The sequence below is a fragment of the Motacilla alba genome, chromosome 5, assembly GCF_015832195.1.
Source record: "Motacilla alba alba isolate MOTALB_02 chromosome 5, Motacilla_alba_V1.0_pri, whole genome shotgun sequence".
Lineage (NCBI taxonomy): Eukaryota > Metazoa > Chordata > Aves > Passeriformes > Motacillidae > Motacilla > Motacilla alba.
Window position 1 is genome coordinate 35,457,320 of NC_052020.1, and position 21,502 is coordinate 35,478,821.

At 38.4% G+C, this 21,502-nt stretch overlaps 1 protein-coding gene across 3 annotated transcripts; it reads right to left on the reverse strand.

Moving 5' to 3' along the window:
- Nucleotides 1-4,175: 4,175 nt before the first annotated feature.
- On the reverse strand, nt 4,176-13,433 carry DTD2 (D-aminoacyl-tRNA deacylase 2). 3 transcript variants are annotated; one of them, XM_038137389.1, is made up of 3 exons: nt 11,668-13,398; nt 6,489-6,558; nt 4,176-4,526 (listed from the first exon to the last, which is right to left on the reverse strand). In XM_038137389.1, the coding sequence occupies exons 1-3, from the start codon at nt 11,731-11,733 to the stop codon at nt 4,201-4,203; spliced, it is 462 nt and encodes a 153-aa protein (XP_037993317.1). In that variant the 5' UTR covers nt 11,734-13,398; the 3' UTR covers nt 4,176-4,200. The 3 variants fall into 3 exon arrangements, 2 of the variants coding, with proteins under 2 accessions (XP_037993317.1, XP_037993316.1); XM_038137388.1 differs by having other exon boundaries at nt 11,626-13,395; XR_005257032.1 differs by having other exon boundaries at nt 4,455-4,526; nt 11,101-13,433.
- Nucleotides 13,434-21,502: the final 8,069 nt, after the last annotated feature.

A 21,502-nucleotide genomic window follows, 5' to 3' on the forward strand; every position in this document is an offset into this window, starting at 1 on the left:
TTGTGGATACCACTCTAGCCCTCTGTGGCATATTGCTACTCCAGCTTCCAAAGAGAAACATTGTGTTTGAAGGAGTCCATCTAGAAGACAGGAACAGAAAAGAAAAGCAAAAAATAACAGAAACCTAAAAGACTCATCCCTCCTTCTCCAAAGAAGCTGTTTTTATACCAGAGGTGAGACTGAGGTTCAGCAGATCAGACTTTTAAATCCAAGTAGATGTGAAACTTTGTTCTCGAAGAGGAGCTAAAGAGCAGTTATTGCATTGAGTCACAATGAAGAATTTTTGTGGAGCTTTTGTGGTAAATGAGATCAGACATCATAGATGCATTAAAAGACCTGGTGAAAAGCACCACAAAGGCTGGCTGATATCCAGCAGCTCATCAAGTGGCTGCCATTTCAACATGGGGAAGCAACTGTCTGCAGAAACTGTCATGCAAAGTCTTGTTACAGGCAAAGAGAAATCCACCCTATGCTTAGAGTCACACCAAATGTAACTGCAACTGTAGCAATGTAATAAAATAATAATTATCAGTCCAAATATAATTATTGCAGAAAAACAAAGGAAATAAAAATAAAGAAACTGTATAGAAGGTCTCAATAATAATAGTACAATAAAAATTGTTATGCACAATTTAGTACCTACCCTCACCCCTCTTCCTGGTGTCATGCTTGACCTTTCACCTCCTTGTGGCTTCCATCTTGTAGAGGGAGCACAGTGGATCATCAGCATCTGGAGTTCTGTGCCTGCAGGAGTATAATGTTGATGTTTATGATTTCTTCTTTCTCTCCTTTTTTTTGGAAGTATCTCTCACTTGGGGTTCTTTTTATAGATTTTCTAATAAGGTTTTACTCCTAGCTTTTCTTTACTGGCCTGCAACTATGTATTTTTCTTTTTGTTAATCTTAAGGGTTTTGCTTTTTTTTATCTCATATACTAATTCGTTCTTATCTTTTTTATCCCTAAGAACAGTTTTGCCCAGCTCCAGGTTTGTATTTCTTCAACTGACCACTGGCAAGTTGTTTATAGCCTTGGAGTGTTCAGTGCCAGCCTGTGCCCCATCTCTTACTATCCCATGCCTCTACTTTACACTGCAGTTGGTGTCTTCACTTCTCAAAGTTCCTGCTGTTTTAATAGGCCTTTATTTATGTACCCTGTATCGCCGTGTAAGAGTCTTACACATATAATTCTACACAGAATAAATACTAGTTATCAGTATCTGTATAACAACTGTGGTTACACATAAAAGTAAAACTAATTAGCCATAGCCTTCTGTCCTTAAAAAAAAAATTGTTACAGCCAAATCAAATAAAACCAAAGAGAAGCCTGAGGAAAGTTCCTGTGATAAGCCTCCATCCTGAGCTCTTGGAACACTTTGGGACAAGGCTTGTGGACTGTCACTAGCAGCAGCAATACAGTTGCAAGCATTACTGAGCTACATGCTATTTATTAATTCCAAATTCTGGATTAATATTTGTATGTCGTAAATTCATATGTTGCATACTCTATGTAGCAGCAGAAGTAAAAATTTCCAGAAGGGGCATGGGAAGGAAGCAGGAATACTGCTGACTAGAAAACAGCGTATTGCCCCTGAACTCATTAGTGAGTGTTTATGAGCCCAGTTCATAGTCCACACATGCTCAGCTTCGACACACCGGGTGTGTGCACTGCAAACAAGGTCACTAAAACCTGATATTGCAAATTCCTGCGTGGCAGCTGAATTGGAGACATAACAGCATAAGGACAACTCCTCACTTTATAGGTTATTTCAAGGAAGTGGGGAATTTTAAGCATCTTCTAATAGATATTCTCTAAGTATAGAACAGTATAATTATATGAGTTTTTTGTCTAGTCATAATACAAAAACTATTTAAAGCAGAGTCAGGTCATCTGTTTAAAGCATATATTCATGGTTGAAGGGAATAAGCACTTGGCTTAGAAAAAGTCATTTTAATCAATTTTTTTTATCAGTAGGGTCCAGCATGTTATTCAGAAATGGCTTCCTTCAGTAAATGGATTGTGAATCAATAGTAGATATAAATAAAGCAGTACAAAGGGCACAGCATTCAACAAGCTGCCAATCCCTGGAGCAGAAGATGGCAGAAATCAGTATTCCAAGATGGATACACAATAAATCAGAAATGGGCAGATAATACATAAATATCCACCTTTTTACAAAAATTTCAGAGTTCTGTCTGGTCCTAAGAACCACTGAAATGTACATTAGTTTTTATGTGCTTTATATGACAAATGCTATGAGATGGAGTTTGAAGTCTGTTTTTCACTAAACATTTTCAAGTTTATCCCTCTTAGAAACCTTAGAGTTCTTTAAATATAATTAATTGCCAGGCTGCCAAAGATCTTTCTGGAGACAGGAAGTAAATTAAAAGCAGCAGACTTTGTATTATGCCTCAAATAATCAATTCTTGAGATGCACTAAATACCCACAATTCCTGTAAGGTCTGTGAAAAGTGGTATTATTCAGCACTTTTTAGGATTTGACCTCCAACAGAAAGAGGAATTACAATATTTTTTCAAGCACACAGATCATGATGAATTTGTATTGTAGTCATTTGCATCAGGACAATATTATTTAAATGTTGCTAGTAGGAACTTTGAACATGATTCATACTGTGTCTGTCATAACTGTTAATTATTAATGAATAAATATGTCATTTTCATCCTAATAGCTAATAGTTCCAGGCCATTTGTGTAAATGGTTGTTTTCAACTGTGAGAATGTCAGTTGCCAGGAATTCAGTATCCTTATATATTTCATAATTATTAAGCATATATTATGCTAACCTGAAAAAAAATCATTACTCTCTTATCAAAATTGTAAGTTCTTTATCTGTTAAAAAATGTGATTCTCATGGCATAGCTTGAGCCTACAGATTATAGATTCAATGTTTTGTACAAAGAGAAGATAAGGACAGAGCATTTTTAATTACTGGCCTACAATTTAGGATCGTGCACGCTGCCATCCTCACTAACCATAAGGTTTTACATTTATTCCAGAATAATTTCTTATTCAAATTGCAATTCTGGATAATTGCTGCAAACCATCTAAATGTCTGATTTCACTTTGCACCCTTCTGAACCACAATGCTGCATCAAAAGGGAAACTTGATTCACAGGATGAACACATTTGTATCAGTTTTGAATTTGCCACATTTTAATATAGCTGTTCTGTTCCAGACAGAATTTCCCATGTATCTTCTTAGCACCATCTGTTAATAATGTTTATAACAGCACTGCATAGGAAGTCAGCTGGGAAAGGCGCCCCAAATGTACCAACACTGCCTATAAAGGGAAAGCTAGTCTCTGCCTAGCAGCTTCAACGGACAAAAAGCTGGCAGGAAGCAATAGGGGCAGAGGGAACAATGAGATGGCAGCGTACATTGTACCATCTTTATTTTTGTTTTCATTTGAATGTTTCTGTTCTTTTCCTGAGGCTCTGTTATGAAAGAATTGAGTAGACAGCAAGACCACAGTAACAAGGACATAGACCAAGCTATAGCAGGCAGCCTATCAAAACACATCAGAGATTTCAGAATGCAAACTTCAAGCAAGCAATTCAGTGGTACTGCTGGTTTCTAGATGTGCCTCACTTATTCTTCCCTGCAAAGCCCAGGATCAGTCCTGTACTGCCTTAAGTCTCTCACCCTTACACACATCGGTTGAGGTGGATGGATTTTCTTATTTAGTACTTACTCTCTAAGAAGCTAAAATTCAGTGAATTTGTTTTCAATACATCAGTTAGTTAGAAAGCATTGTCATTTTGTAGCTAGAAAACATAAAAGTAAAAATTGATCTAAGTACATCTAAAATATTCTTTTTTATCTATAAACCACTTCAAGCTATACATGTAATACTTTTTTATTATTTCTTAGTAAAAAATTATTGCATTATCCCATTATTGTTGATAAACATTTTGAATTATTGTGTTTATATTATTGAAATGTTAACATATATTTGGACCACATTTCACATGCATATGAGCAAAAACCACATACTCATTCTAACAAGGCAGTCTCAGGCATCCTCCTATTCAATGGGATTGGCAAAACCAGTACAGATGAGTGAAAGCCTTTTTTAAACTATCTCCCAAGACAATCAAGCACTTTAATGCCTAGGAGAAAAAAAAATCAAATCAAAACAAATAAAAGACACCAGGACTGTATTCAGGATAGAATTTATTTTTTCAAAAATCGATCAGGTGAGTGTAAGGTCCATTTGTATCCAGTTTTAACACCTGCCTGTTTCCATATGTGCCATGCTTGACAAGAACACCGGCTTCCATGCATTTGGCATTGGCAGCCAGTTCTTTTTCGCACAAAGTCACAAACTGAGAATAAAGTTCCAACCCTTTTTCTTTTTCAATGTTTGAATGGTACTGCATCTTTCTTCCCTTTGGTTTACCACCTAGGGTAGCTTGTGGTATGATGAGTACGTCGCCTGGTAAATCAAGAACAGAGACAAACTCGCCCTTTTCATTTTCACTTAATTTAACATTCAACAGTGTATCAACTGCAAATAAAAATAAAATAAGAGTTAGTATTACTGAAGTGAATTAAATAGGACACCATAAACAAGATCCAACAAATACTATGACAAACCACTGAGTAAAAGAAACTGTTAATTAAGGAACTGAAATACAGAGAATCAATAAATACTTAACCAACTAATATGTCTGAGTATTGTGAGGAATGTGAATGATATTAATATTACATGTCAAAAGTTCTATTTTTGGGGGAAGTGATTGGCTAACCAAAATCCTAAAGTTGATTCTAGTTGGACACCCCCAAAATAACCCAGAATGCAATTAGTGAGCCTTCCTTAACTGCTTGATACTCAAATAGGCAGCATTTGCACAACACTCCACACTGCTGAACACACCATCCTCAGTGCACTCTGGAGACCGTTCTGCCCTGACTCTCTTTTCATTCTGGTTGCAGGAGTTTGCAGCAGGACCCAGCACTGATCTGAGCTGAAGGCACAGCTCCACGGTTTGGTCTCAAGTACAGCAAGAGTCCTTCAGTGCTCCACTTTGAGACAGGCAGCTACCAGTTTGTCACTTGAGAGAGGAGGTGGGCAGGAAGGTCAGATGCAATTTGGCTTATAAGCCAGAGCATAGAAACGTGCAAATAAAATCAATGCATTTACTAACTTTAGATTTTCTGATGTTTCTGTAACAAATCTAATCATTACCCAACTCTTAAAAGGTGGGAGAATACTAGTCATGCCTCCAAACCTTACACATAAATGTTTAATGTTGTTAGAAGCAAAAACAGCTGAGTTGTGATTCAGGAACCAAACCCACACACTTAAACAGATTCAAAATATATTTAGGAAACAATATTCTCTAAGAGAGCCACTCAAGAAGGATGGTCCTAGATGAATTTCCTGATAGGAAACAGAACTTTCTTTTTCTGGCCTGTTTTATCTGCCCCATAGCTGAAAAAGTAATTATTCTCAAGCAACATTCTCATGGAACTCTCACTAGCACAAAATAAATTTTTATATCATAAATATTTAGCATCAAAAAAGGACTGTGCCCTCCAAGACCAAGAGAGAGCCCCCACAGGAGTTGCTTTCAGCATTTTTAATAACACCTGTACTTGTGCACTGCTGGTCTCAGCCAGTAGCCTGAAACAGACTGAAATAGTGAAATATTGTTACACAATCTTTAGCCAAATCACTAGTATCAGCCACCTACAAAAAAGGGACACTTTTATCTGGAATATGCAGCATCACAGAATTTCCCAGGGAAATCAGTGCTACTGATGGAGGAAAGGAGGGAGAATAAATGACATAAAAGTAAAAAAAAAAACAAAAACAAAACAGAACAAAACAAAACAAAAAAATCAAGCCAAAACAGCACTGGGTAAAGACAGAAATTGCTACTATTTGACCTTATCCACAGCATCTTCTCTGCTTCAATGTAAATGTTAAAGTGCATGTGGAGAAGACGACAAGAATTGCAGACATTGCTGTTACTGCTTTTGAACCAGAAAACTGCACATGCTCACAGTGTATGTAAGCACCACTGAAGTGAGATGGGAAAAACATGGTTTTATTATCCACACAACTCCCTCTATCGGCTATGATTTTAAACATCCTGCACATGCAGTGAGATCAGTGGTAAAACACTTATCAAATCAAGCCATGAACTATTTGAAATTCAGTTCTATCCTGGACTGAACTTATTGCCCGACACATGTAATATCTTAAACAGCAGGTGCAGCATTTTCTTTATTTCCCAGACTGTTATCAGGGGAATTTGTTTTTTAGGTTCGTCACAAACAGACAGACAAAGAGGCATGGACAACTGTCAAAAGAAACAAGACAGACCAAACTGTTCTTTCAGCCAGGTAATTGAGTTAGAATAATGCCATTTCATGCTTTACCCAAATGGCTGCTACCCTCTCTGCCTCAACTGCTTTTCTTCCTTTTCAAACAATACAATAATGTATATGGATTATATCATACCAATTTTTGGGACAAGATCCTCATCAGCACCTTTGAAGAAGCATATGTAGATAACGAGCCCTCTCTGGATCTACAAAAGATTACAGAAAACTGTGTCAATGTTTCTCATTATTTACGATGCATGTTTATCATTAAAACAGTATCAAAAATGACAAAACCACATAACAAAGAGTAGTTTTAGTTATTTAGTACAGCTTCAGACATAGAGTTTACACACCACACTGTGGAATATAAGATATATACTCATTATCTGCAAAACGCTTCTACATACAATTAAGACAATTAATTAGCTCCATCTGAAGCCAAATTTAGTTGGAATGTAGAGTGTACAGAACTAACATAGATGAGGTGACAAGATGAATTGGTATACTTAAATCCAGCATAAGAAATAATTTACACTTTTTTCCTGTCAAACACAAAGCTAAAATCAATTTTCAGTATGAACTATGATATTATTTCCAATTATGAAACATGAAAAACACCACAGAACTTGTCAAAGAACTGAATTTTATTTTGATGTTGAAAGTAATCTAGTACAATACAATTCTGAAAAAACCACAGAGTCTGTTAATTAAATATTGAAATATGATGGCAAACAACTGTGAAATTGTTCAGAGTATTATAAAACTGTTCAAAATACTATTTATAAGCCTGGGTAAAATCTAACTGGCAAAATGGAACTTTTCAGCTGACTAGTATAAAGTAAAGGATATCTTTAGCCACATCTTCAGCATTCAGAGCAACTACTTGTAAGAACTATGTATTTGAGGGAAGAATTAGGCCTCTACCGAGGAGAAAGCACAAGAAAACTCCTGTGTAGCTTTTCTGCTCACTTGTTTAGTCCATAAGGAATGCACATGCAACAACCCATGCTTTATTAAGCCAAACTGATAGGCCATGCAGCCAGCAGCACCTATGTCTCACACACGAGTACACCTGCACGGCTGAACTTCTCTGGGAAAAAACCAAAAATATCCACAGGCAGACAGGATCCACAGACAGTATATAAAAAAACTTCCCCACTCCTTTTTCAAGAATAAGTACCTTTTAAATTTTGTTTGAGGAAACAGAAACGTCAACTTGTGAAATACCACTGAAGAGATGTTAAACAGATTGGCACAGGAAGGAGTTATTAATACCAATGCTATCAAAGCAAAAGGATAGAAAATGTGAGTAGTTGTTAAAAAATACTTTAAAAAATTTTCCTCTATTTATTTTTTCCCCAAATGATAAAGGTTTTTAGTGAAGAAATCTTAGCTGTACACATGAGATTTTGTCCCTTTGTTATTGCAGAGATTAAACAAAATGCTCAAGGCAATGATTGAGAAAAGCAATGCCTTCTCAACGATTTTTCTAGTGACTAACTTCTGAAAAAAGAGAATGCTCTTTGTAGCCAAAATGTCACATGCTGAGAACTTTCAAAAGCTTTAAATGGCTTCTTTCAAAACACTTTTTTTTTGGTACAGTCTCACAGCAGTAACAATATTCTGCAAGCAGCTCATTTTAAAGACACAAAAAAGTAAGTATAGTGACCCCTGCAAGTCCTGAGGCCAGACAGATAAAGTAAAACAAATCATGATTCTTTCCAGCCTCCGCCCTTATTTGATGTGTGTTTTTGAATAAACTATTTATCACAAGATGAGACACACATATTGAAGAAAATTAGAGGGACAGGAGGTTAAATGAGAAAACAATTAATTCAGAGACAAGTTAATGCTGATAAAGGATGCCTCTATTTATACTGCATGTTTATGGTCTTCTAGAACACTTTACAACCATGATAAAGTTGAAAGCTACGCAACTATTTGTAAGCTGAAATTTATGGTTTCAACTATGACTGAAAACTGTGGTTCAACACGTACAGCCATGTTTCAACCCCTTGTTAAGTCTTACTTTATTCTTTATTTTTCTTAATTGAATAGAAGATGTAAAATTAAATGCAATTACAAGACCAAACCTAATAATACCATGTGTTAGTCTGACCTTATACCAGTCTTCCAAGTGTCCTAAGACTTGGGCTCATTGTCAATGTAATGCGTAAACTTCTTAAACCAAAGCAAACCATTGCCATTGCTGCAGGTCCTTTGTATCCTATCAAAGCCTAGCTGACTGCTCCTCAGACCTCTATTTAATGCACAAAAATTCAAGCAAAATAACACAAATAAGAAGATCATAAATTCAACAAGCTGGTGTGCAAACAGCCTCTGCAAGGAACCTACTCTGACCGGACAGGAAAGCTGTGCTCTATGTGGATCTACTGTGAGCAGTAAAATGCCTACATAAATAAACCAGCAAAGCAAGATACTCTGCAACACTGGCATTTCTTATACAGTGTCTTAAGTAATCATCAGATCAGGCAGCCTGCTGAAGCACATCATGAAGGGCTGAAGTACCCAGCCCCAAAGCCATATAGACATCCTTAGCAACACTGCCTCCAAGTGCTGCTTTTTAGGTCTTTTGCAGGAAAAGACAAACAACTGACTCCTTTCTCACCCTCCTTACTAAATACATGCATCTGTATTTTTCAGGATTTCATTACCAAAACTGAAATATATTCTGCAAAATATTATCTCTACTTTTTACTAATTTTTCCTCCAAGAAAATGCAATGGATAATAAAATCAGAAATACTTTTTAATTCTTAGAAAGTCAGTTTGTGAAACTACCTTACATAAATTATTCTGTGACATTCCCATTTCAAGTTCAGATTTACTACCCTCTGGGAAGATTTCTTCATATTTCTTATATTCAGTGCAGCAGAGAGATTACATCATCTGCCACAGGTCACAGAACAAGTCTGTGCCTGGTATTTTGCACCTCTTTTTGCCATAGTAACCAGAAAACAAGTCAAGAGAAATAAGATAAGGAAAAGACAGTTTTCCTTGCATGAAATGTAGGCACGTACACTTTTTAGCTGAATATTCATTTTATGTTTCTTTTCTCCCACAGTTATGAAATATGCCAAACCTTACCTTATTTCACCACTACAAGAATTTACAAGAATTCCTTTCTTCTTCCTATTTTGCTGTGTACCTAAACCTTTTATGGAGGGTATATAACCAAAATTCCCCATAAACAAGACATCCTATGTACAGTAACCCTCAACAGGCCAAAAAACTCAATCATGAAAACACAGTGAAGGCAGAGATTCACGTATAAAGTACACTCCTAACCTTTTTGAAGATAAAGCAACATCTGCTCTGAAGTTCCTAAAGCACCTACAGGGGTCTCTTACAGCTCAGAAGCTATTCAAAGCCACCTACAATATATGCCACTTGTAGTAGGCTAGAAATGTCTCAAGGTGAGGTCCTACTTTTAACTGGTCATAAAACATCAGGAACACATTGGTTGATGTAAATAATGAGGATGTCTTTTTAATTTTTAATTTTTTTGGTTTTGCATTGACATGCAAAAATAGGGAGTAAAATTATCCTACCAGAAAATGTCAGCAGCAAAATTTCCTTCCAATAACCTCTAAAGTAGTCATACTAGAGAAAAAAAAGAACTTCCAATTGCCTTTTTTTCTGCATGGTGACTAGTTCTTGTTAAAACAGACTTCTCTTAAAAAGCCCCAGGTAGCTGGGAAAGATTTCCAAGCACCCATCTCAAATATTAGTAAGGTTCATGTCTGAAAAATACTTGCTGGAGACCACCCAAATCTCTTTCAGACTCCTTTAGTGAAATCTATTACTTTCCTAGTGATTTTGCAAATTAGAGAGATAAACTAAATAATCTCCTTGCAGCAAAGTTATTCATATCTCTCAACCACAACATGTACCTTTTAAAATAGTTTAAAAGAAAGACAACAAAATTACATTTTTGCTTTTCTTTAGTAAACCTACAATTACTTCTGTGATCAGCAAGCCAGAAATAGATTATTTCTCCTATAGTTAATTTATGCTGGGCTAAGTGAATTTTATTGTAATTAACCTTATACTGAGAAGCTAACAATGCAGTGTACACAGACACACTACATCTGTGAAACACGGCATCCATGAGATCACACCTATTTCCTCCCAGTAAAACATTCTGGCTTCCCAGACCACACTGCAGAAACTAGTTCTGCTGGATCCACCTGCCCCTTCTGAATAAAGAGAGAAACGTTTTAAGGCCAATGTGAAAGGCAAAGAGTGTACTCAGTACTCTTTTCAGATGTGCTGAATGAATGCACAAACCCTTTAACCATGCTAGAGCTTTTACTTTATAAAATGTATGCAAGTGACTGTATTAACCCCCTTCTGTTGTAATAGTCTTTAAGAAGGACAAAAGACAAAACCAAAAAACCCATGGGATAAATAGCTGACAATGGCAGAAGTGAGTTATTCTAGTAGGTAACTCACAAGCAATGACAACTACAGCAGGCCAGTGCATTCCAAAGGGCAGCAGCCTCCATGCTTTGGTAAAGAGCCCTGGGCTGCACGCACAGCACATCAGAGTCTTTAGACCTACCTACCTCCCCCAGCAGAAGAGTGTGGGAGGAAAAGGGGAAAAATGTTTCCCTTAACGTGAGTGGTGGTCTACATGCTACATTTAATTTTTAGTTAGTGTTCTGGAAAAAAACAAACAAACCAAACAACATGAGAACTAGCGCTGCCATAGTGCCACTGCCCTACCTGGCCTTTCTTCTCCAAGTTAACACTATCTCACGACAAACAAAGCCGACGGCAGAGCCCACCAGCCAAGGCTGTAGTGTTTCTGTGAGTGTGTTTAAGAAAAGAACGAACAACACAGTTGGAAGGGAAGCGTGTGGTCGTGGAGTAGTCATGATCCTGAAGAGACTTCTGCCTGCGGAGGACTCCGGAGCACAGGGAGAGAGAGGGAGCAGCAGAGAGAAAGCGCTGTGCGCCTCCTGCTGCTCGTCCCTTGGGCGAAGGGGCTGACCGCAACCTTTGCTGATAACCAGGAGGCGAGGAGAGTGCTCTGCAGCAGAATCGAGACGAGGCTGGAATCGGCCCTAAGGGCAGCCCGGCCCGCAAAAGGAGCAGAGGCTGCTCCCCTCGAATGTCCGAACGCCACCCTCTCCCGCCGGCGCACGCGCGCAGGGCACGGAGCGCTTTCCCGCTGGCCGCCCCGGTCGGCCCCGCTCCGTCCCGCGGGGAGAAGGGGCGATGCCAAGGGCGGCCCGCGGCCCACGTTACCTCCACCCACTGCGCCTCGGAGCCGCTCTCGGGCGGCCGCACCTGCAGGCGGGCGGAGATGCTCTGCTGCAGCAGGGCCCGGGCCCGCGCCGGCCGCGCCGCCGCCATGGCGAGCCTGCAGCGCCGAGGGCGGGGCCGCGTCACGCCTTTCCGGCACCGGCACCGGCACCGGCTGGAGGCCGCGGGTCACCGGCGGCGGGGAGCGTGAGCGGGACCTTGTGCGGATGATTAAACGGGGGCTTATGATCCGCCCTCTCTATGGAGGAGGCTGAATACAAGCTTTGGAACAGAACTGAAGCATTTCTACAGCTCTACTTAGCGATGCCCCAATAGCTAGTAGGAAGCGGGCTTCGGTTTCGTATTTTGAGGAGAAATGAGACATCGCCTTGTCTTCTGCTGGGGAAATGTTACATGCTTGTGATAAGAGCAGCATGCTGTATAGTTTATAAATGGAAAAGAAAATCTGAATATTGTTTGTTATTTCTTCTGTTCGTTACTTGTTTGTGTTTCAGGTGGCTGAGATCAGTCTATCAAACTGGAGTATTTCTCTTCAATGATACTGCATTGGAGCAGAGGGAACAGAAAGCAGTTTAAAGGGACCTGGATATCTAGTGATCCTAATCATCTGGGAAAAAGAAGTTCATAGTTTTGAAATGAGCTCCCACTGCTAATGGGAAAGGTTAAAATATTGCAAGTGGTTCTTTTATTATCTTCCAGGTTTTTGGCTATGTACCCTGATACTCCTTGAACAGCTCCAAAACTGGAAGAGTTGTGTCTTTCTCCCATACGTGAATTCTGACAGAGACAAGTTTTGAACAATACTGCCTTCAAGTCAGGATAGAATGATGTGGAATTCAGTATCTCTTTCCAAATTAATTTTATGACTGCAGATTTCATTTTTACAACTGTGTTTAAAAATATTGTATTTTTTTAAATAAAAAGGTTCATACATAGCAGTGTGAGTAAGAAGCTGAATTTTAGTACCTGGAATCTATCATAGAGTAAGATTACCAAAGATCCGTATTGAACAGCAAGGGCCAATATGCACTTCTGAATAATCAATGTTACACATAGGGATATATTCGATATCTGCCTGTCATTTTAACAGAAGATTCTTGATGTGTGTTCAACGAGGTTGTTCTTCCCAAAGCAAACCTTCCTGGAAGAACAGGAAATTGCACTAGGTAGTTAGTGTATGAAGTAGCTCATTTTTTGTTAGCTGTACGATATGTTTTTATTCAAACTCGGCTAATTTTATTTAAAGTACCTTCTGTTCATTTACTTGAAAGCTGTATCCCCAGACTCATTAAGAAGAGTTTAATGAGGTAGAAATCCATTTAAAATGAGAGGGTTTTCCATATATATTTACGGTATAAATTGATTGTTAAGGAAAATGGATTTTGCTACAGTCTGAGCAAATTATAAGCAGATTATAGAGGGCTATTAATATATAAGGATATTGATTGTTATTTGGTGGTGTGCCATTATTTACACCAAGGTATGATGGAGAACATTTATTCATGTGCAAGTTTCAATACAAATGCCTGTGAAACATTGCATAGAAAAAAAGAGTATGATATCATTGTTTATGTATGGATTCTTGGTAGAATTATGTTGTATTTTCCTTGGGAAGCCAAGTAATTCTGTTGCACCTTGAATTTCTTGAATCTTACTGGCTTATTGTTAGATTAAGGGCCTCTTTTTAGGCCAAGGAATGATAGTAAATTTGTTGGATAAATTTCAGGCATGGATTTGGATTTGACTGTGAGTTTTATATTTAAAAAAATGCGCCTCATGATATCTAAAGCATATATCCATGCATAAAATATATTCCTATTTTTATCAGGTACTATATAAAGACATTTTTCTGCATATTTTGGGTTTGACAGTTATCCCAGAATACTTCCTGTATCCTCTCTGCTTGTTGTCACTGGATATGAAAGTAGGTATTTTGAGAATGGCACCCAGAAGACATTTCTGGCTATTTTCAGATCATTTCTCTTTCAGAGGGGCAGATGGCAGTCTCACAAATTGCAGTGGAGGTGTGTTTTTCCTTACCCTTTGTGGGAATGGTTAAGTGTCGTAAGTTCTGGAAGTGTTTGGACAACACTCTCAGGCACATGGTGTGATTCTTGAGGTGTCCTGCGCAGGGCCAGGAGTTAAGACTTGAAGATCCTGATGGGTCCCTTCCAGCTCAGCATATACTGTGATTCTATGCATATTTGGAACAAATCCTTTTTTCAAGAGGTGGATGGATGCTGGAAGGAAACTCTGCCTGTGCGGGGACTCGGCTTTCTCCTTGTCTTTCAGTACCAAAATGATCTCAAGTAGTTGAATTCTTCCCTGGGGATTTTTGGGGTTTTTTTGTTGTTACTATTAAGTTGGTTTTGCATACCATTTGGCAGCAGCAGGAGTTGACTGCACTTTTGAAGAGACAGGATGTATCTGGGATGTTTTTCCTTTGTCTGTGGTGTCTGAAACATGATCAGTGGTCTTTCATGGAGCTATCACATTGACAGAGTTGCCCCTATCTGTTTTGAAGAGAGACTATACAAAGCTGCAGCAGTGCTTAGATAGCAAAGATACAAAGTAGGTTGCTGGCAAGGGTTGTATCTTGGTAGAACTACCTCCTTTGGGACAGATGGAGCTGAAAGGCTCCAGAGTGTCAAGGGAAGAATTAGATAACATTTCATTTTCTCCATTGCCAAATTTGGAACTCTTCCCTTGCACAACAAACCAAAAAATTTCAATCACTTAGAATCATTTAGTAAAGAATCTTGGGTGGGAGCCACTACTGGTGTGAAGAGCGAGACAGAATGTGCCAGCTGTTAAAGATTGCTGTTAAAAGGCTCATCATCAGAGAATGGCCTGGAAAGTAGAATTTGCAACAATGAATTGCAAATTTCTACCACAAGGTAACGATATTTCCAGAAAATAATTTGTAAACCGAGATTCATGTTGAAATAAAGTACAATTTTAATTTGGCTATGTTGAAACAATAGGTCAATCATCAAAGGAATAAAAAAAGATATTCCATATCTTTAGTCCAAGATGTTTAAACTGCCACAAAACAGCTCAGAATGTTAGTGTGTATTGTTTCCCAAGTGATGTTTATGATGATACATCTTGAACTGAGACAAGTCCTTCACATTCTGTTGGAGGGTGACCTCTTTTTCTTCTCTTTTACTCCAAATTTACTTACTTTGTTTCTCTTTTTGAGCTACTTGCCTTATGAAAAATAGCACAAATAGGTTATCTGGCTTCTACTTTTGGTGATTATTTTTTTGTAGCCTATTTCTCAGTCTAGTTCAAGACCCAGTTAAACCTACTGTGGCCTTGAAAATGTTAGCTGAAATGCTGATTAGCTGGAAGAGACAAGGTACTGCTCAACAGCAGTGTGGGTGCAGAGAGGATTAGCTGGTGGTGTCAGAATAATTTTACTTCTAAGACTTGTTATGATGGCTGTATTTAGAACTGACTTATTCAAAGTACTGTCCAGAGGTCAGGAGTATGTCTGCCTCCCAACCATCATCCTCCTTCCTCCAGAGATATTTAAATAAGAAAAGCAAAGAGGGCATGAAGAATTTCCCTAGTACAAGTCAGACAGCAGAAATGAGCAGTCCTGTCAAAGACCACAAGTATGGCACAATGCCCATGCAGAGCTACCAGAAACAGCTCTCCAAGAGAAGAGATAGAGTGAAGACTATCATCCACTTCACCTTCCAAACTGCCCCCAGGTCTGTTCAGCATTTGAAAGAACCATTGCAGACTTCTGGGAGAAGTTGATAAAGGAAGATGGTACTGTAGTTTTTATCTTTGTGCTTTGTACCATACCTCTGAGGAAGGTCATGGCTTCTTCAGCTCCAGTTCTATAGCATCGGAGTTGGTCCACCTCTTTAGCCCTCCCAGCAGAGCCAATTTAGAGTCCCCACAAATGTCAGAATTGTTTGCAGTGAAGGCTGGTATTCCTGTTGTGGAAGTACAGTTCTGTGATTTGAGCAGTTGATTTTATCTGCTAGTTGTGTTTAAAGAAAGCAACAAAAATTTAATACATGATTAAAAATAGATTAGTGTTTTGTTTAGTCCTTCATACAATTACAAAACAGACACTGAAATGTGTTATAACAATCAGAAGTTAATTAAACTTCTGAAAAAAATAATATTCAATGTGAAAGCAGTGTCAAATCCAATTACTGTTTTTATTGTGACAAGCAGAAATTTGCATCTATTAGGGGAAAAACGTAGCCAGATAAAAGACACACCATCTGCTTGCTTACTGTGCCTAAAGGAAGTAAGAACAGTGTTAGTCAGTTTCTTTCTCACTGGGCCTGTGACATTTAGCTACTCTATTTTTTCCTGCTTGGGTATCTCCTGAACCAAATCTTTGTCTGTATGATTGGCAGGCATTAATGTTAAAAGGACTTCTGTATGGTGCTCCTGTTGAATCAACAGAGCAGTGGGGGTGGCTTACCTGCAGTACGTGCCATGGGGTCTCACTGTAACACAGTGGACTGCTTAGAAGCAATATGTTTATTCTTTATTTTCATGGAATTGAGCTGATCCCATATGCCCATATGCTCTTTCTTGTGCAGAGCCAATCTAGCCAATCTTGAGTTTCAACACCTCACTCTTAATTCTGGAATTCAGAGGGAGGCTGAACAAAGTCATGAAGCTGACTCCATGAGGAGTCCCTCAAAGGTCAGCAGTTTTGTGCCCTACCATTAGGAATGGTATTGCCAGACCCAGGCTGATCCCTCCAGGTGTATCCAAATGTACTTGCTTCCCTGGACTCTTGAGTTTGGGATCTGGGTTCTACACGGAGCACATGAAAACAGCTTGGGTGTAGCACAGTACTGACTCAATGGTGAGGGAAGCAGCACCCAGCACTGAGCTAGAAAAGGGTAACCTTATGGTCAGAGGGTCTGGAGCAAACAGGGAGGGAGTAATAGAGCTCAGTGACAGTCAACAGCTGTACAAGCTGTTTGCCATCCCTGAGCAAGCTCGATAAGGTCACCCAGGTGACCCTTGACCAGTCAAAGCCAGGTTCAGCTTCCTGTGCTCTGCATGGAGCTGCTGAGTTCAGAGCCTGGCACTGCTCTGGCAGGTGGGGGTCTGGTTTGCTTCAAGACCCTGAGCTAACCCATGCCTGGCTGATGTAGACGGGGTTGCAAACTGGGTTCCTCCTGATGGAGGAGACATTTAGAATAGGCACAATAGAGCACAGCTCCTACATTCTTTATTTTCCTACCATCAGGGTTGGTCTGCTGCATCATACTCCTCTACCCCTGCCAGGTAAAGGAATTAAAGTCTGTTCTACCCAAGTATAGCTGCATCACTGCTCTCTTCACCTTATAAACACTTTCACAATAGCAATTAGTAGTACAGAATGGGGCTGTGTTATTTAATCCCATTTTTTTTCATCTTCAGTGAGAAATTTAGATGATAACATGAGGATGTTGCTATAGACAAAGATGCGTCAATATCTTCTAGGGTCTGAAACTTGAGCTTCCATGTTTTCAGTAGATGCCATGAGTAACATCAGAGTATTGACATAAAGCCTCACGTTATTAAAAATGGACATGAAATGAGATGTGGCTTTTTCTGTTCCTTTCACAAACACTATGAGAGTAATTTATTATTCTTTCTGTACCTGGAGGACTCCTTGCCTCCAGTTACTGTTGAGTATGCAGGCATAATAAGGCTGCATGTCATTTTTTTTCATTTATATGGATGACTTTCAAAGTAAAACTCACCACAGCTTCAGGCCAAAAGCTTTCTTCTTGAGTCACAGCTCCTATCATTTTTTCCCCTCAGGCATACTAATCCATAGCTAGTCAGGGAAACATGCACACAAATGATAGGTCATTAGGAAATTCTCTGAATGGCAAACCTCTGAAGTCAGCCCAAGTGCTATTTGCCATACATCATGATAAAATTTGTGAGTTTGAGGAGGCACTAATTATATGCTTGGTCTGCCATTTATGAGTTGTTGGAGCTGTTGTTTCCAGAACACACCAACCTCTTTCGCAGCATAGTTCAGCAAGATTGCAACAGCACAGTGAGCCGAGCAGGGATTGACAGATTTTGGCATTTTATTCCCTTAAACAAAAAAATATTGCATTGCAACACAAACTGATACCTCACTTTGCCATAGTGCAACATCATATACTGATAGAATGATGTTGATCTATGGGCTTTTCTTAAAATTATATTTTGGGATCTCATTTCCCTTAGAACAAATGGCCACTGTAAGACTTTCATTTACCATCAGCCTTTGGTTTTCGATGGTTTGTTTCAGGAATACAATAGTTAAATAAAATCCTTTCATTATGTATATATATGTGTGTATATATATATATGTATATATATACATACATATACACCACATATACACCTTTCATTATTTTAACCCACATACATAAAATTGATCTTGGGAGGAAAAAGCAAATGTTTAATACAGTGAGCTAAATAATAAAAGATTGCAAATTCTAATGAATATTCATGGAGTCAAATAAGATAATAAACATGTCAAGAAATGATGTGGCTTCCTGCTATGACTTCCAGTGTAGATTAACATGTTTCCAAGAGTAGAAGAGTAGCATCAAAAATTGTTTTTTAATTTTTAATTTTCACACTTTCTCAAAGCACCACTTTTTTAATGCATGTTTCTGAGTTCATTTAGGATGATACTACTGATGTATTACTAGATAGCTCAGAAGCATTACAATTATAGGATTTTTCACATATTCTTTGATTGATTTATGTTTTTTTTTTAAGCTGCCAAAGAGTCATGGTTTCTTTCTTTTACAAAAGACGCTAAATTGCTGCTACAGAATGGAAGTGAAATACTTTATCTTCAATATTTGAAGTTATAAAAGAATAGAAATAGTATTTGGTATAACTTTTTCTTACAGAGCTTTTTATTTCACAGATAATTTGTGGAACTGCTGGAGGCTTACATTTTTATGATTAACAGAATAAAACAATTACTCTGTAACTTAGGATATTTTAATATCAAAACAGATGTTTAATCTTTCCTTGGAAACTCTGTTGCCCATAGGACAAAAAATAGTAATGTCTTCATAGTAACAGTCCCAGTGAGGACCACATCCAGATTAAAAAATCCTTCATTTTGGTGCCCACAGATAAATTCCTGCACAAATATGACAAATTTTAGGTCCTGTTACAGAAAACACAGATCTAAATAATGCACTCTGGAGCTTGAAGAGTGATTCAGCTCAGTTTCAGGTGAACCTCTAGGCTACATGTGTTCTAAGAATCAACAGCAGGAAATACCCTTGGCCACTGCAACTCATCTTTACTCTCTGACATAGTTTTGGCCAGGGCTTGCTCACTAAGAAAAATATACCGTTCCTAGTTCAGCAGTTAAGAACCAGTTAAGAACCTCTGGCTCAGTGTAAATAAAACCTTGAAGAGTTACTGACATTCACAGCTGAGGATGAACCAGAGGATTGTGTTCCATGAATCAGTGCTCCGGCTTCGCAGGATAGAGCGCCCTGCAGCTCTACCTGACGATGCTTCATACAGGGGGCACTGACAACGAGAAGTGTTCTTGAGTCACACTTATTTTCAGCTGGGATTGGTCCTGGCACACGAATCTCTGGAGTAGGTTGCTCCTTAATTGTGTAAGGTTGTCAGAATTATGTAAGTGGTCCATACACACCCCAAGTTTATTAGTGCCTTCTGAAACTGAACTGCTACTGCAGGGATTTATGAGATAAGTACTGAATGGCTGTGGAGCAAAACTGAACTGGTTAAGAACACTAACCAGGCTTTAAAAATAATTACACAAAATCCAGTAAAAATTGCTATACTGTTTCAATCAGCATCATTGATCAAATAACATTGATTTGCTACATAAAACTTGTTTAGGCTCAGGGTTCTGATGTTAACAGAAATGCTTCCTGTAAAACAAGCTTGTTACTGAGGAAAAGGAATGACGAGTAGAATGAAAATAATTTCAGAAACTGAAACTGTGAATGTCACTGTACTCAGATCTGTAGTGTCAAATGGTTTACTGAAGAATTTAGGAAAGTCACCATCTTTTTTTATTCTGTATTTGTACAGTGTCTAAAGCAACAGGACTCTTTCTGCCCCTGAGACTCTTATAATAGCAATTAATCTCCATTACTAAAAAAGAATATAGGAAAGAAGAAAAGGGAAAATTCCAGTCTTCCTTCAATGTTGGTAAAATGTATGGTGAACAACAGGAATAGTTTCAAAATCTTTGTTTTTATCTTCAGGTGTGGAAATACTGTAAATTTGTGTTAATTCCATTCATGCAGGGAATATCTATATAAGTAAGGTACCTAAGAAAAATTATGTGGCTTTGTTACAGAAGGGCATATTCAAAAAATAAATCCTTTAATTTTCTGCACCACTTCCTAAAGGTTGGAAAATTGCTGTAATATAAGCTGCATCTTCACTGTGATGTGACTGCTAATATAGAAAGCAATATTAACCTGAAAAACTTGATGACCGACTTCAGAAGAGTCTAGTAACAATTTAAATAAGGTTTTCATCTCTTCTTGAATGGGAAGGACTGCATTGTTAAAAATTCCACAGGAAAGCAATATATAAACTAAATCGGTATCAGTTCTTCGAGACCTTCTTCCTCCTTTAGTGAAACTGAATGAAAGCAAAAAAATTCTTTTCAGTTTTAGATTTGGCAAAGCTTTCACATAGGATGAAGCTACTTATGTGGTCTTATATTTATTGGCAATACTATTACACATGATAAAGAAAAACTATTCATTTTTTACTGTTTCTTGCGTGTTTTCTTTGTGCTTGTTAAAGGTGTTGTATTTTCAAGTACTGCCATAAATAATAAACAGAAATTTATTCTTAAACTAGGTAATATTCTGTATGAAAATTCAGGTAAACCTGCCTTGTTTTGAATGGTTATTTGAAATCAGCATCTGTTAAAATCCCTTGAGCCAAATTTACTTTGCAACAAGTGGGCATAACTGCCTTCATGCAGCGATGTCAGTGATGTTGACCTTGGTCTAAGCCTAGCAGGAAAAAGACTTTAGAAGAAAAATTCCAGTGAATGACGGAGGGGTAATATCACGACACAGAAGGACTCTCCCCATACATGCTTGCAATTGTTTTCTCCTCTAATGTCTGAAATTCCCTATTTACACATTTTTGAGATATGCCTTATTGATATATCTGGAGCCTGTTATCCCCAGGTATGCCACCATGCCCCAGTATTTCAGCATTAAGTAAAGCAATGTGGAAGTTGTTTTAACTTCCATGAGGAGCACAGCAAAGATAAAACAAAGAGCTCAGATCGGTAGGCATTTTGGCTTGGAATATTCTGCAGCCTGATACAGTTTGTCAGCCCCACAGGAGAATGCTGTTTTGGCAAGAGCATGCTCTAACATGGTCTCAGAGCTGCCAAAAGGAGGAGGTGGCAGCTATCCTGAGACACAGTGAAGCAACAGTGGCTGAGCCAAGAGGTAATGCTAAGAGCCTGAGGCTCTTAACCTTAATTAACCAGGGCAGAGCCCTGAACCAAGTAATTATCACCACAGGACAAAAAAAGGATAAAATACATCATTTTTACCTAATTTATCTTAGAGGTAACCAGAGCTGGCCAACCAGCCAGAGGGAAAAAAAACCAGAATCTGAGATTCCCATGGCAAACACACTCATCCTAATATGCAGTGGTGTCCCTCTGTGGCCAAAGGTTGCAGGCCTGGTCATGAAGCTAAAATGACCCCTTGGTTCTGAAGAATCTTTCTTTTGCCATTCTTTAATATACTTTCTATTTCACATTGTGTCTGAAATAAATGGCTTATATGAGAAAGAGTTTGCAGTTACTATGTTATTAATGTGGTACTATGCAGACAAC

Bases quoted from the DNA above. Each gene is read 5' to 3' on its own strand.
- DTD2 (XM_038137388.1), bottom strand. From the start codon at position 11,733: ATGGCGGCGGCGCGGCCGGCGCGGGCCCGGGCCCTGCTGCAGCAGAGC. The intron at 6,559-11,625 runs GTAACGTGGGCC...AATCTTTTGTAG, and splicing joins CCGAGGCGCAGTGGGTGGAG to ATCCAGAGAGGGCTCGTTAT. The intron at 4,527-6,488 runs GTATGATATAAT...TTTTATTTGCAG, and splicing joins GGATCTTGTCCCAAAAATTG to TTGATACACTGTTGAATGTT.